The sequence below is a fragment of the Littorina saxatilis genome, linkage group LG2 (assembly GCF_037325665.1).
Source record: "Littorina saxatilis isolate snail1 linkage group LG2, US_GU_Lsax_2.0, whole genome shotgun sequence".
Classification (NCBI taxonomy): domain Eukaryota; kingdom Metazoa; phylum Mollusca; class Gastropoda; order Littorinimorpha; family Littorinidae; genus Littorina; species Littorina saxatilis.
In genome coordinates this window covers 46,239,492-46,255,548 of record NC_090246.1, presented here as the reverse complement: position 1 = coordinate 46,255,548, position 16,057 = coordinate 46,239,492, and the positions used below count along the sequence as shown (strand labels likewise).

Below are 16,057 nucleotides of genomic sequence, written 5' to 3'. Positions count from 1 at the left end.
TGTTCAAAAATATAGTTAAATCAGTATTTCCAAACAAAAGTGTTTTACAGTCCAGAACGTGCGTTGGCAGACTATTGAATAAAATGGTTCTATGTTCTTTAAATTTTGGACAATGTAACAAAAAGTGTTCAGCATCTTCCGGCGTACTCCACACGTGCATTCTAAATTATCAGAGAGGTGTCGGTTAACAAGGTCTTGTTGCAAATCGCTCATATTTAATCTCAACCTGCTGTGAAATACCTGTGCCTTGCGGTTGCCTAAATAATAATACTGTGGAACAACAACATCTCCATTGGTCAAAAATCTTTTAAATTCACCAACTGACTGCGTTTGTCGTATATTTTCTGGAAGATTATTCCACAAAGCTGTCGTTGAAGAAAAATATGAAGATTTACATAACTCACTTCTGCATAATGGAACCTTAAGTTCAAGAGGGCGTCGTCTGTGGTAAGGATTTACATCGGAAACCAGGACCGGCAGTTTGGAATATAAATATGCTGGGGTTAAACGATTTACAATCTTATAATACAGCAAGAGTTTATGACGACGTCGCCTTTCTTTCAGGGGCACACAACCCGATTCATTATACAATTTTTGGTGGCTTGTACCACGAAATGCACCCACAATAATTCGGATTGCATCGAGATGCAAGGTCTCCAACTCGTCTGCTAAACACTTCGTACAGTTATCCCAAATAACGTCCGCGTAATCAAACAATGGTAATATAAAGGATTTATATATAACTTCAAGCGATTTTCTGTTTAAACGATACTTGAATAAACCAAAACCAGACTGGTTTCCCCGTACTTTGCAGACTGTGTTGCGAAACAAGTTAACAACGTGAAACCAGATACATCATTATAAGAAGTTGTTGACAGATCAGCTTTTTTGTCGGTCCGTTTCATCTGTATAATTGTGTGTCATCATTTGCCGACGGCCTCGGTCGATAGAGAGGAAACAGAAGACGATATGATCCCCTCGGACCAACGCACACACAACAAACTGATCTGTCAACAACATAACAAACATCTTTTATTTTTTTCTGGTTACTCTTGATATACACTGTATAGGCTTTAGACATAGACATAGACATAGACCACTTTATTATCTCAATTACGAGAAACTCGGGTGTGGTGTATCACAATAAACAACATAAAACGTAAGAACATAAATAAAATATCGAGGCGCAAATAGTCAGCTCATAATAGTTAAGGTTAGGATCATAATATCAAAACTAATCTCTCTCTCTCTCTCTCTCTCTCTCTCTCTCTCTCTCTCTCTCTCTCTCTCTCTCTCTCTCTCTCTCTCTCTCTCTCTCGGCGAGGGGGCGATACCCTAACCTCACCCTTCCCGGTTCCCACCCTCTGCTTTGTGAACGGGCTGGTGTGTGTGTGTGTGTGTGTGTGTGTGTATGTATGTGTTTGTGTGTGTGAGACGGTGTGTGTGTGTGTGTGTGGGTGTGTGGGTGTGTGGGTGTGTGGGTGTACGTCAGTGTGAGTGAGTGTTACTGGCCACGGGATGTGTGTCGACTTTTAATCATATATATAAGCGCAAGAGGGAACAACATGTTGTTGAAAGGGCTCAGGCTACTTAGCGGTATAGTTTACATGCAGTTTCAGGGTGCATGCAGCATTTTCTTTCTGTAACAACAAAAATCTATGAAACACATTTAAAGGCAAATGTATTACATAGACGGGTTCAGCAAAACTGGCACAACAGGATTGGAGTAAACGATGCTTTCCGGCCCTATAGGTCAATATTAATTACATCACTTCTGTTTTCTGAAGACATTGTATGTATCACGTATGCGGCGTTGCTCTGTCAAATATTCTGAAATGCAGTGTCTGTGTGGTGTAATACGTGTGATTTGTCACTGTAGTAATATATTTTTGAGATGACACCGCAGCGTTTCCCAGGACTTATAGTGGACACTCTTCAGTTACGGTCACCGAAGTACCGTCGCATTACTGAGCAGAACGACACCATAAGATTTCTATTTACTTCGAGGAAAAGCAATTTTGGTCGAGATATTTCAAACTGTATAGTGATACTTCTCCTGGAGTAAGCTCTTAGGGGAACGGTGCTTAATATGGATAGCTTGCACGTGTCAAAACTGTTGCGGGCGCAAACCACAAAACCGTTCGGTATTTTAACCTTTTTACACATCTGACAGCGTTCGCGCTAAATTTGACGCTTAAGTTTCTGTCCACAGACACAGTTGTTAACTAAAAAAAAAAGTTGCTTTATATGACAGCTAAGGCTGTCATTATTACAATTTAGTTGTGTTGGCCCCCGTCTTTCTAGCGCAAACAAAAACTAAAAGCAAAATCTCAAAGTCAGTGTGTGTGTGTCCCTTAGTGTGGACCACCGTATACACATAGTGGAAAAGAAAAGACTGGTTTCAATCATGCATTAAGAAGCTAGTTGAAAATAACTCAGTTATAACTAGCCATTTCCCCCCAAAAAATAAACCAAAGTCTTCTTCACGTGAAAGTTGATAATTTTATTTATTTTCTCTCTGTTTTTTTTTTAATTACATTTAGTCAAGTTTTGACTAAATGTTTTAACATAGAGGGGGAATCAAGACGAGGGTCGTGGTGTATGTGTGTGTGTGTGTGTGTGTGTGTGTGTGTGTGTGTGTGTGTGTGTGTGTGTGGTATCTGTCTGTGCGTGTGTGTGTGTAGAGCGATTCAGACCAAACTACTGGACCGATCTGTATGAAATTTGACATGAGGGTTCCATCCCCAGACGTTTTTTTAAATTTTTTTCGATAAATACTTTTGATGACGTCATATCCGGCTTTTTGTAAAAGTTGAGGCGGCACTGTCACACCCTCATTTTTCAATCAAATTGATGTGAAATTTTTGTAAAGCAATCTTCGACAAAGGCCGAACTTCGGTATTGCATTTCAGCTTGGTGGCTTAAAAATTAATTAATGACTTTGGTCATTGAAAATCTGAAAATTGTAATACATTTTTTTTCATATAAAACGATCCAAATTTACGTTCATCTTATTCTACATCATTTCCTGATTTTAAAAACATATAAATATGTTGTATTTGCTTTTGTCTTATCGGCAGTGAGTTGTCTGCTGCTGCTCGCCCGAATTTATCTTCTTCCTTTCGTCGGTAATCAGCGAGCGACTGTGGCATATGAGCTGCCTGACTGACTTTTGCAAATGTCTCAGCCAGCACCTCGGCCTTCTCAAGATTACTTTGTGTGTACTCATTCCCGTTCAGCAAAGGTTTTTCAGGCAAGAACACTTTCCTTTTGAATTTTCGCAGCTTGGTCCATACAAGGGACGCGTCTCCTTGGTTATGCACCTTTTTACAACAGAAATCTGTCCAGTAGGCTGCTTTAGCCTGTTCATTGACCGCAGCACACTCCTTTTCAACTTCTTCGAGGGCTGTTTTATTGGAGGCTGACTGATTCTTCTGATATGCTTTTGTAAAACGCCGTTTGCGCTGCACCGCAGCTCTGCATTCTTCATTCCACCAGGGGGAAGGTGCCTGTTCTCTCTTTTGAGGCCCAGAAGCGCGTTTTGGAATAGCTTGGTCAGCTGCACTGAGGATTGCCTGTCTGATGTTACCATAGTACTGGTCTATGTCATTGTCTTTGAACTCAGTCTCTCCACATATATGCGTCAGAGTCTTCTTGAACTTCTCCCAATCTGCTTTGGCACAGATGTACTTTGGCGAACGATCAACTTCAGCAGGATCAGGGTCAGCTTCATGGATGGTCGCGTGTATCAGATAGTGGTCAGATCCGAGTGTGTGTAGACCTGCCAGTCGATGGTAAGGGCAAGTTCGGGGCTAACCAGGGTAAGATCAATGGCAGATGATCTGTCTCTTTGTCGCTGGGCTTGTCTGGTGGCCGTGCCATCATTAAGTAGCACCAAATCTGAGATGCTGATGTCTTCAGCCAGCTGAGTGTCAGGGCTACTTTCTGCGTCAGCGTCCCACATCCGGTGGTGCGCGTTGAAATCCCCCATCACTACCCAACTGCCCGAATCTGACGAGAGCTGAGTGAGCCAATTGGTACAACCCTGTGCCTTGCAGCCCCTGGGATAGTAGACGTTCACTAGATTAAGTGGCCTCCTTCCCCGCATGGAGATCTGCACTGCACACATGGAACCAAGTCCTTCCATATCTTGCATTGGTGGGTCTATAAGCTTGTACTTGAGGTCTGCCCGGATGTATGTGGCAACATGTACTCTCCCATTGTCAGCCAGGGCAACCTCGGGTGGGTAGTAGTAACCTTCCAACCGTGGGAGGTTTCCTATCCTATCCGACGCTGACTGAAGAGCAACAATATCAGTCTCAAAATTGTTCAGATGATCTACTAACAATGGCAGCCGGCTGCTAAGGCTCAGCGCATTCCACTGTAATAAAGACAGGTTTCTACTTTTCCTGGGCAATCGTGTTGAGTCGGATGGTGCCCTTTTGTGAGCCAAAGACGGACGATTTGCATTAGTTGGGCCCCCCATTGATGTCACTTGTAAAGCTAATTTCTTCCCCTTCACTCAGAGGAACCCCCGAGAGTATTGCACATAGGGCCTTATGACTGGCTGTTGCCTTGAAATGGAAGTCTGGTTTACCACAGACAGTCCTGCCCAAGCTCAACAAGCTGTCCAGGAGTAATTTGGGATCATGCTGGGCTTTCGCATTGGCCATTAACGTAAGGGCCTTGGTAACAAAAGCTGCCGGGTCCTCACTGATAGGTGCTGCTGGCTGGGCATCCAGCTTAGACAATGCCAGTCTAGTTAGCCGTGACTCAATCTTTTTGCGTTTCTCAAACACACTTTCAGCCATTCTAGTGACGTCTCCCTGGATGTTCTGTCGAAGTTGTGGCAGTACGCCAGTAGCCGTTTCACCAGATCATCTTCTTGCATGTTATCATCAGGTTCTTTGTCTTGACACGGGGGTGAATGGTTCCCCACTTCCATGGTATCACCTTGTACTGGTCTTTGTTCTTTTGCTCGTTTTGTCCTATTTCTTTTCTTTCTTGGTTTTCTTTGGATCTGTTGTTGTTCCTCTTCCTCCAGCCCCTCGTTGGGCTTCTTGAGGGAGGAAGCAACTTTTTCTTGTGTCGCCTTGTCATGAACTTGTCTATTGGGACCTTCTTGAGGCTGTTGGTTCCCTGCAATGCTGTTATGCCTCACTGCGTCAGCATAGTCAGTCCTGATAGGTAGTAACAGCCCTTCCGGGCGCCAAGAAGGGTCATGTTGCTGGAGAGGGGTAGGTTTTGGTACCTGCATGGCCCTTCTTTCATCTTCCTCCATCAATTCTTGCTTTGCTCTCCGCATTGCTTGTGCAAATGGCATGTACGCTGTCCCTCGTATTTTGTTGGCCCGTTGGCGCTCTTGGAGGGCAGGGCAACCCTGGTAGGCGGCAGAGTGGTCACCTTTGCAGTTGATACACTTTGCAACAATGCAGGGCTCTTTGTGTTTTTCAGACCCACATTTTTGGCAATGGTCACTTTTTGATTTGCAGTCAGCCCTCACGTGACCAAACCGCTGACATCGATAGCAGCGTGACACTGGTGCCACATAAGGTGTCACAAGGTACTCCTGCCTGTTGCACTGAACTGCACACACGTGGAACTGAACTGAACCTGACTGCCGAATATAATACTGAAGTTGAAACTGAGCAGCCTGACGGCCGCTACGGACACTCCGCGCGCGGCGGCATACCGAAACGGCACACACAAACACTCTGACACACACACACACACACACACACACACTGACTGACCGTCTGTGACATACACACACACACACACTGACACACACACGTGACACACTGACACACAACTGACACACACCGGAGTGACACACTGACACACACAGTGACACACCCGGCACACACTGACTGACTCACAGGCACAGGCTGTTACAGCCTCACCGACACACACGCACGCACGCACGCACTGACTCAGTGCCGTTTGGCTCATAACCATTACACGTGTAATAAATCATAAATACACGTGTAAATAAATGATTAATACACGTGTATTTGTTTCTTATTTGCACGTGTAATTTATCTTTTTATATTTAGTCAAGTTTTGACTAAATATTTTAACGTAGAGGGGGGAATCGAGACGAGGGTCGTGGTGTGTGTGTGTGTGTGTGTGTCTGTCTGTCTGTCTGTCTGTCTGTCTGTCTGTCTGTCTGTCTGTGTGTGTAGAGCGATTCAGACCAAACTACTGGACCGATCTTTATGAAATTTTACATGAGAGTTCCTGGGATTGATATCCCCGAACGTTTTTTTCATTTTTTTGATAAATGTCTTTGATGACGTCATATCCGGCTTTTCGTGAAAGTTGAGGCGGCACTGTCACGCTCTCATTTTTCAACCAAATTGGTTGAAATTTTGGTCAAGTAATCTTCGACGAAGTCCGGACTTCGGTATTGCATTTCAGCTTGGTGCCTTAAAAATTAATTAATGACTTTGGTCATTAAAAATCGGAAAATTGTAAAAAAAATTATTTTTTTATAAAACGATCCAAATTTACGTTCATCTTATTCCCCATCATTTTCTGATTCCAAAAACATATACATATGTTATATTTGGATTAAAAACAAGCTCTGAAAATTAAAATATAAAAATTATTATCAAAATTAAATTGTCCAAATCAATTTAAAAACACTTTCATCTTATTCCTTGTCGGTTCCTGATTCCAAAAACATATAGATATGATATGTTTGGATTAAAAACACGCTCAGAAAGTTAAAACGAAGAGTGGTACAGAAAAGCGTGCTATCCTTCTCAGCGCAAGTACTACCCCGCTCTTCTTGTCAATTTCACTGCCTTTGCCGTGCGCGGTGGACTGACGATGCTACGAGTATACGGTCTTGCTGCGTTGCATTGCGTTCAGTTTCATTCTGTGAGTTCGACAGCTACTTGACTAAATGTTGTATTTTCGCCTTACGCGACTTGTTTCTTATGCTATGGAATAGCATAATGATTAAATACACGTGTAATAAATATTTCATACACGTGTAAGAAATGATTAAATACACGTGTAATAAATATTTCATGCACGTGTAAGAAATGTTTATTACGCGTGTATTTAATCATTTCGTACACGTGTATGACATTTTTATTACACGTGTATTAATCATTAATTACACGTGTATTAATTATTTATTACACGTGTACTAATCTTTTTTTTACACGTGTAATGGTTATGAGCCAAACGGCTTTCCATAAGTGACACTGTGATAGGGGAGACCGGGGCAGGTTGATACAGAAAAATCATATTTGGCTCTCATTCGAAACACATCCATAGGAAAACATCAAGATTGGTTTTAAAACAAAATTTAATCATTTTTAAATCATGAAATCTGACAAAAAAATGAGCATTAGCCTTTTGTCTTGGCACAAAACGGTTTTTAAAAAAGAAAAATGTCCGGGGTAGGTTGATACAGACCGGGGCAGGTTGATACACAAGGTGGGGCAGGTCGATACAGTCTGGGGCAGGTTGATACAAACACAAAATAATAACTGAAAAACAACAACTATGCTGCAGTTATCATACTAGAAACACAATTGGCAACGCTTTTGAAGAAACAAAACAAAATGCAAGAGGCACCATTTCAGTTTTCAACTGAATGACTAAAGTATTTGCATGTAGCCTACTTTTCAAAAACAAAAAGTAACATGAATGGGAAGTAAACCATAACATGATATTTAAGTTGCGAAAAAGAAGAAAAAGAAGTTTTTACAGTGCATATCACGCAAAAAATAAGAAGTGACTTGAGTTATATGATCATTTGCAAAAGTCACAGGTGAAGAAATCCGTCATCCCGGTGTTGATACATGTATCAACCTGCCCCGTATCAACCTGCCCCAACGGGTGTTGCTGCAAAAAATAGCAAATAGACACTCCACCATCAAAGACAGATATTTTCTCGGTGTGTGATTAGCGTTCATAGATTCTTAACTAACACTCAATAGCTTGCCAACTTTGCCTGCAAGAAATTCGCGCCACAATAAAGATCAAGAGAGGTAGTTAAAATTTTACTCAGGCTTGTTAAATCAGCTCACCGAGTGGTTCCAGCGTACGCGTGTGTTGTTTCCCGCGCAATCTTGGTTGAGGGTAAAAGTCGGACGTTGATAAAACGTGGATCGGAAGAGAAACGGCCAGATTCAGCGAAATTATTGTGATATTGAAGTTGTATCAACCTGCCCCGCGTATCAACCTGCCCCGGTCTCCCCTACACCCGCTATACACGAAACAGCGGTAGACTGACTCGGGATGATCGGTAATTGTGCTATTACTTTTAACAATCAGTGATACTTTCCACGAATCAGTGCGTGCGTGCGTGCGTGCGTGTCAGTGTCGGTGAGGCTGTAACAGCCTGTGCCTGTGAGTCAGTCAGTGTGTGCCGGGTGTGTCACTGTGTGTCAGTGTCAGTGTGTCACGCCGGTGTGTGTCAGTTGTGTGTCAGTGTGTCACGTGTGTGTGTCAGTGTGTGTGTGTGTGCAAGGGCGGATCAATTCACTTTGGAGGGGGGGGGTTACAAAATGACTGCGAAGATACAAGTTGACGGCGCCGAAGGCGCCTAAGCCTCTAGGGGGGTCCGGGGGCATGCCCCCCCCGGAAATTTTTGTTTCCCAAAGAAGCAAAATAGAGCTATCTGGTGCATCCTGAGCCAATAAATTACCTCTTTTTGGGGGGGTGGGGGGGGGGGTTACGTAACCCGTGTAACCCCCCCCCAGATCCGCCCTTGTGTGTGTGTGTATGTCACAGACGGTCAGTCAGTGTGTGTGTGTGTGTGTCAGAGTGTTTGTGTGTGCCGTTTCTGTATGCCGCCGCGCGCGGAGTGTCCGTAGCGGCCGTCAGGCTGCTCAGTTTCAACTTCAGTATTATATTCGGCAGTCAGGTTCAGTTCAGTTCCACGTGTGTGCAGTTCAGTGCAACTGGCGTGAATCCTCACCATCGTAGCAGCAAGATATTCTACAGACAGTAGAATGTCTGCCCGCAACCTTATAAAATGCAGTCGGTGCCTTAGTTGATCATTTCCCATAGAAGCACGTGTGCGCTTTCCGCGCGCGCAAGGTAGAAGACCGTACGACAAACAGCATTGTTGTAAAAGGCCTTCCCATTGGACGCTTGACGACGCATGCGCCAGCCGTCTATTTTTGGGTGCTCGGTGCGAAGCACGTTAGCCAGGTGCAAGAGAAGAAGGTAAACAGTGAAGCTGTCACTTGGAGTGGGTTTCCGCCAAGCAGCCGCAGTGCCTCGCAGATCTTGGATACACTGTTTGGATTTGTACCAGGGATCAGTCGATATCTCCAAAAATTCGTCAGTGAAATCATTTCTCAACGAAGCCGCCACTTCGGCGGCGGTGTTCTAAGTTGTGTGCGTTTCGCTGTGTACGTCTGACTCGATCAGCAGTGCAAACGATCGTTTCGCCCATTTGTGTGGTGCGTGTCAAGTTTCAGGGATATGTCGTCGGTGTGTCACACGGCTTGACTCGAGACGTTCGAGAATGGGGAAAGATCACGATCTTATTCAAGCTGTCAAAGACAGTGATGGCACTGCCATTCAAAAAATTCTTCAAAAACTGGCGAAAGCGTCAAAAACAAGTAAGTGAAAACTTTGCTGTGTGTGTGGTGTACGGTACTACTTGTAGCACAGCTGCCCCTCACAGTGTGACCCAAACAGAATCGTGAATGTCATAGGAAGTTTGTATTTGGGTTGCTGCACATCTGTTCGTTGTTGTGACGAGAGAGTGTACTCCAGTTCGAATGTACGAAATGTTAAACTTACTTATCCATCCCCAGGGCACTAAAGCACGCACTGGGCATTTGGTTTTCCTGGTGAGGCTGTTTCAAAATAATTATGTCTGGATGAGTAAGTTGAAGCTGTGCATATTAGAAATAGAAGGAAAGGTCCTTATCAACTAACAGACAAAATTTGCAACGCAAGGTATAACTACAAGGTATCCGGCTTTGGCTGTACATATAAATTTATGTGAATACTCCACACACAGAGGTTGGGTTTAGGTATCATTATTATGGCAGTGGAGCACAATTAACAAGCTAAATTTATAATCATTCTCTTGGTCTTAACTACTGTGCCAGACAACTACTATGTTCAAAACATGATGATAGTTGATACACATACTATAAGGCAAAAAAAAAAATTGTCTGTTTCTGGTCACTCGATCGACCCTAAATTTCGGCGCCGACCCTAAACTTTTTTTTTCCAAACTCAAAAAATTTTCCCATTTGTCCAAGCTCAAGATGTAAGATGTCTCAAGTCTTCTTTTCTGTTTCATCATGGAAATATCAGACCAGGTAAACAAAGAAAAACATGTCATACTCTTTCAGTCTTTGTCACAGATTTGTAAATGTGTTGAGTCACTCATTGAGTGTCTTGTCTCTAGATATGTATAGTGAATCCAGTCTCTTTGCGCGATTTTTAAAGTTAGTTTTATTGGTCTACATTTGGGGGGGGGGGGGGGGGAGAAAAATCCCTACCTACCTACCCTGTTTTTTTTAGCCATGTTACCAGAAACAGACAATTTTTTTTTTGGGCCTAAAACAAAATATTAAAAAAGTGAACAGGCAGCCACACACTCATGAATACAAATTGTAGTAGATAAAGTGAATGTAGCCATGCTGTAGTTATTGGTGGGGGGGATTTTCCAAAAAAATGTGTGTCTGTTTTTTTTTACATTTAGTCAAGTTTTGACTAAATGTTTTAACATAGAGGGGGAATCGAGACGAGGGTCATGGTGTATGTGTGTGTGTGTGTGTCTGTCTGTCTGTGCGTGTGTGTGTAGAGCGATTCAGACCAAACTACTGGACCGATCTTTATGAAATTTGACATGAGAGTTCCTGGGAATGATATCCCCGGACGTTTTCTTCATTTTTTTGATAACACCTTTGATGACGTCATATCCGGCTTTTTGTAAAAGTTGAGGCGGCACTGTCACACCCTCATTATTCAATCAAATTGATTGAAATTTTTGTAAAGCAATCTTCGACGAAGGCCGGACTTCGGTATTGCATTTTAGCTTGGTGGCTTAAAAATTAATTAATGACTTTGGTCATTAAAAATCTGAAAATTGTAATATTTTTTTATATAAAATGGTCCAAATTTACGTTCATCTTATTCTTTATCATTTTCTGATTCCAAAAACATATAAATATGTTATATTTGGATTAAAAACAAGCTCTGAAAATTAAAAATATATAAATTATGATCAAAATTAAATTTTCGAAATCAATTTAAAAACACTTTCATCTTATTCCTTGTCGGTTCAGGGATGTCGTTAGGCGTCGGACATCGGACATATAACGATGAAAATCCCCAAATGTCCGATTCACATTGCCGCATGTCGGTCAGATGTCCTATCGTGTTAGCCTGAGCGTGGTCATTGTCCGATATGTACTCCATTCCTTCGGACAGCGCGATATTCGTTAATTTTCATTTCAAGATACAAATCTTCTAAAAGACCGAACGCTCTCGTGTTCAGCTGACACTGAAGTTGTCAGTGCCGCGTGCGGATCTTTTCTTTTGTCGGGAATTCCCGAACCGTTTGCGGTATGCGCCGTTTGGGTATAACCGTCTCGGTGCAGCGCACTGATCTAAAAATAGTGGATTCTTTTTAGATCAGTGCATGCTACAGGAGTACGGGAGACAACTCCAACTGACTAAATTTGTAGTCTGCTTTTGTTTTCGATACGAGACGAAGCACTGAATTATGCCGCTGAAAAAAAACTAAAGCCTGCAAAAGATCAGCATTAGATCAAACCGATCATGTTGTTTGTCAACTTTTATCCAAATCATGCAGTATTTAATCAAAGTACGAGCTCTGAAGTTGTTCATGTTGGTTTCTTTTTTGTGGTTTCTTTGAAACTAAACAAATACAACATTATACGCACACTGTGTTGATGTATTTACTATATTATGTGTGTGTTCTACAGCGCGCGCGCGTGGGTGTGTGTGTGTGCGTGTGTGTGTGGGCGCATGACTTTGGAACAATTCCATGGAATGTGTTATAAGCTGTTTGGCGCAAATTCATAAATGATAATGTCCTATTACACTTTCTGAAAGCGGTCAAATGTCCTATTGATGCTGAAGAACTCAGGACATTTGTCCTATAGGTATGAATTTGTGGCAACATCCCTGTCGGTTCCTGATTCCAAAAACATATAGATATCTTCTTCTTCTTCTGCGTTCGTGGGCTGAAACTCCCTTGTACACGTGTTTTTTTGCACGAGTGGAATTTTACGTGTATGACCGTTTTTTACCCTGCCATTTAGGCAGCCATACGCCGTTTTCGGAGGAAGCATGCTGGGTGTTTTCGTGTTTCTATAACCCACCGAACTCTGACATGGATTAATTACAGGATCTTTTTCGTGCGCACTTGGTCTTGTGCTTGCGTGTACACACGGGGGTGTTCGCACACTAAGTTGACTCTGAGAAATAAATCTCTCGCCGAACGTGGGGACGAACTCACGCTGACAGCGGCCAACTGGATACAAATCCAGCGCGCTACCGACTATAATAGATATGATATGTTTGGATTAAAAACACGCTCAGAAAGTTAAAACGAAGAGAGGTACAGAAAAGCGTGCTATCCTGCTGAGCGCAACTACTGCCCCGCTCTTCTTGTCAATTTCACTGCCTTTGCCACGAGTGGTGGACTGACGATGCTACGCGAGTATACGGTCTTGCTGAAAAATTGCGTTGCATTGCGTTCAGTTTCATTCTGTGAGTTCGACAGCTTGACTAAATGTTGTATTTTCGCCTTACGCGACTTGTTTACTAACATATTACATCTATCTATCTATCTATACATATAATAAAAGAGAGTGTCTGTCTGTCTGTCTGTCTGTGGTCGCCATACCTCTGAGATGGCAAGAGGCAGGAACAAGATAGTGTGCACGTACACTCCCTAGGTGCCGCAGATGTGCACCTGGGTTTTAGTTTCTTGATTCACTGTTTCCTTTCTCAGATTATGGACCTCCCATTTATTGAATAATTATACAGCCTATATGGTGCAAGACCAGTTCAGTGCCTACTGTTCACCTGTAGCAAGCACATCATGCCAGTGATATTAGAGACTCGCTGTTGCTCCTATGAGGGGAAGAAATGAAGAATGAAAAATTAACTGGACAGTTCCGGAAATTTCTAGAAGGTAAGGGAGATAACTGTTCACCTGTAGCAAGCACATCATGCCAGTGATATTAGAGACTTGCTATTGCTCCTATGAGGGGAAGAAATGAAGAAGGAAAAATTAACTGTACAGTTCCGGAAATTTCTAGAAGGTAAGGGAGATAACTCTTTTTTGTCTGTGGTCGCCATACCTCTGAGATGGCAAGAGGCAGGAACAAGATAGTGTGCACGTACACTCCCTAGGTGCCGCACATGTGCACCTGGGTTTTAGTTTCTTGATTCATTGTTTCCTTTCTCAGATTATGGACCTCCCATTTATTGAATACAGCCTATATGGTGCAAGACCAGTTCAGTGCCTACTGTTCACCTGTAGCAAGCACATCATGCCAGTGATATTAGAGACTCGCTGTTGCTCCTATGAGGGGAAGAAATGAAGAATGAAAAATTAACTGGACAGTTCCGGAAATTTCTAGAAGGTAAGGGAGATAACTCTTTTTTGTCTGTGGTCGCCATACCTCTGAGATGGTAAGAGGCAGGAACAAGATAGTGTGCACGTACACTCCCTAGGTGCCGCAGATGTGCACCTGGGTTTTAGTTTCTTGATTCATTGTTTCCTTTCTCAGATTATGGACCTCCCATTTATTGAATACAGCCTATATGGTGCAAGACCAGTTCAGTGCCTACTGTTCACCTGTAGCAAGCACATCATGCCAGTCATATTAGAGACTCGCTATTGCTCCTATGAGGGGAAGAAATGAAGAAAGAAAAATTAACTGGACAGTTCCGGAAATTTCTAGAAGGTAAGGGAGATAACTCTTTTTTGTATCCAAACAAAGGAGGTAAAGCTAATGATAATGGGATAGCGAGCGTCTTAAATTGCTACAGGACTCCGCTTACTCCCGGGCGAAGCCGGGCTTAACTGCTAGTACATATATATATATATATATATACCGGCACGGTTGGCCTAGTGGTAAGGCGTCCGCCCCGTGATCGGGAGGTCGTGGGTTTGAACCCCGGCCGGGTCATACCTAAGACTTTAAAATTGGCAATCTAGTGGCTGCTCCGCCTGGCGTCTGGCATTATGGGGTTAGTGCTAGGACTGGTTGGTCCGGTGTCAGAATAATGTGACTGGGTGAGACATGAAGCCTGTGCTGCGACTTCTGTCTTGTGTGTGGCGCACGTTATATGTCAAAGCAGCTCCGCCCTGATATGGCCCTTCGTGGTCGGCTGGGCGTTAAGCAAACAAACAAACAAACAAACAAATATATATAATATACATCACAATAAAAAGTTCCACAGCAAGCCAGAATGCCTCATCTTTTGTTTCCAAATTTTCGGCCCGCAAGCCTTCTTCAAAGGTACACAGACCTTTGAAGAAGGCCTGCAGGCCGAAAAATTTGGAAACAAAAATTGAGACATTCTGGCTTGCTGTTGAACTTTTTATTGTGATGTATAAATAAGCATTTTAAGCTTTAAAAAGTTTTCCAGCTTTTAGGGTGTGGAGTGGTGCAGAGGAAAAAGAGTTTCTTGAATTCTGTGTATTATATGTATTATATACAATGAGTTGGAGATGTAAAACTCGAAGAATGTAGGGATCAAAATGTTGATATTGTGTTTCAAATGGGAGATTAAGTTATACCATAAAAATATTGTACTGTAAGTCTTCAGTTAGGAGTCTCAATTACTCTGGACAGTGGAAATTGACCACAGAAAAACTGTAAGTGTACACCCATGGATCATTGCATGCATGCATGCTTGATATGTTTGTTAAAGTTCCCAGATTTGGGGTGAAGCACACACACACATGCAGAGATGAGAAAGACAAATTTGTAAGGTAGTTTGTCACTGGTGCGTGCTATACCCGGGGATATATGAGCATGACATTTTTTTAAGAACATTTCATGCATATTAAAATTAACGCACATATACATCACCCCACCCGCCAACATTGATTTGTAGTAAACTGGTGAACAGTTCCTGTGCTTTTGGGTTTTATTCAGTAAACTTCTTGAAATTGTTCTTTGAATGCTTATGACAGCGATTACAATATGATTGCATTCAGCTCATCAGCCACTTCTCACTTGAGGGGATATTTTCTCATTAAGGCTTGCCAAGTTGTGAGCATGTGCCGACTTGTGTTTGTGTACTACATCATAACAGATTTATTTGTAAACATACACTTCCTGTAATAAGTTTACATTATAGACTGTGAGGCTCTGTGTTTGTAAATTTGACAAACATACATGTATCCAAATGTAAAATTTTACACCTCCAAAAATTCTAAATTTAAGGGGTTTTAAGCTAGTTTACAATGTTATACTGATTTTATTTTTAACTTGTTAAGGTTGGCTTCTGTACGACAAGATGCTGCTTAAAACTGAATAAATGCATGTGCCTATGATAGGACAGCTCGGGTTCAACCAAGTGCTGCCGGTCTTCCGGGACTGGGGTGTTTTGTTTTTGTGAGGAACAATCAACATAGCTGCCAGGCCCATTGGTCGGTTCCTCATGACCATCACCTCCATGCGCGACAAGGAGAACGAATCCGAAAAATGCTCTTTCTCTTTGAACTGTATGTGATACTGGTACTTGTCTTGTGTCTGTTATGAAATGTTGTTTCCTTTGATGGGCGATTTGTCTTCCTTATACCTGAGGGCAACTCAGTGATGACTTTTCTGGCCATTATCCTGACGTGCGAGGCTTAATGGAACTTCTATTAATCTAAGCATAATTCCTGACCACATGACTATGTACAGCAAGCGGCAGATGTGACAAACAGTGTGTAGGAGTTCATTTGTAGTTCATAACTGTGTTGTCATCGATCTGCCTGTCATCATTGAGAGTGTAACAGGTGGTGTGAGTACTTTTTATCTGAAGCGCTGGTTCGGATGAAACTACAATACAATCGTTCTGTTGACAT

At 42.5% G+C, this 16,057-nt stretch overlaps 1 protein-coding gene across 1 annotated transcript in view; it reads left to right on the top strand.

Moving 5' to 3' along the window:
* Positions 1–9,181: 9,181 nt before the first annotated feature.
* LOC138955282 (caskin-2-like) overlaps positions 9,182–16,057 on the top strand; it is a gene marked incomplete in the record, with an annotated part of 215,475 nt that continues 208,599 nt past the window's right edge. Inside the window, 1 exon segment of the mRNA XM_070326917.1 lies at positions 9,182–9,593. Within this exon segment, the coding sequence (XP_070183018.1) occupies positions 9,497–9,593 (97 nt within the window).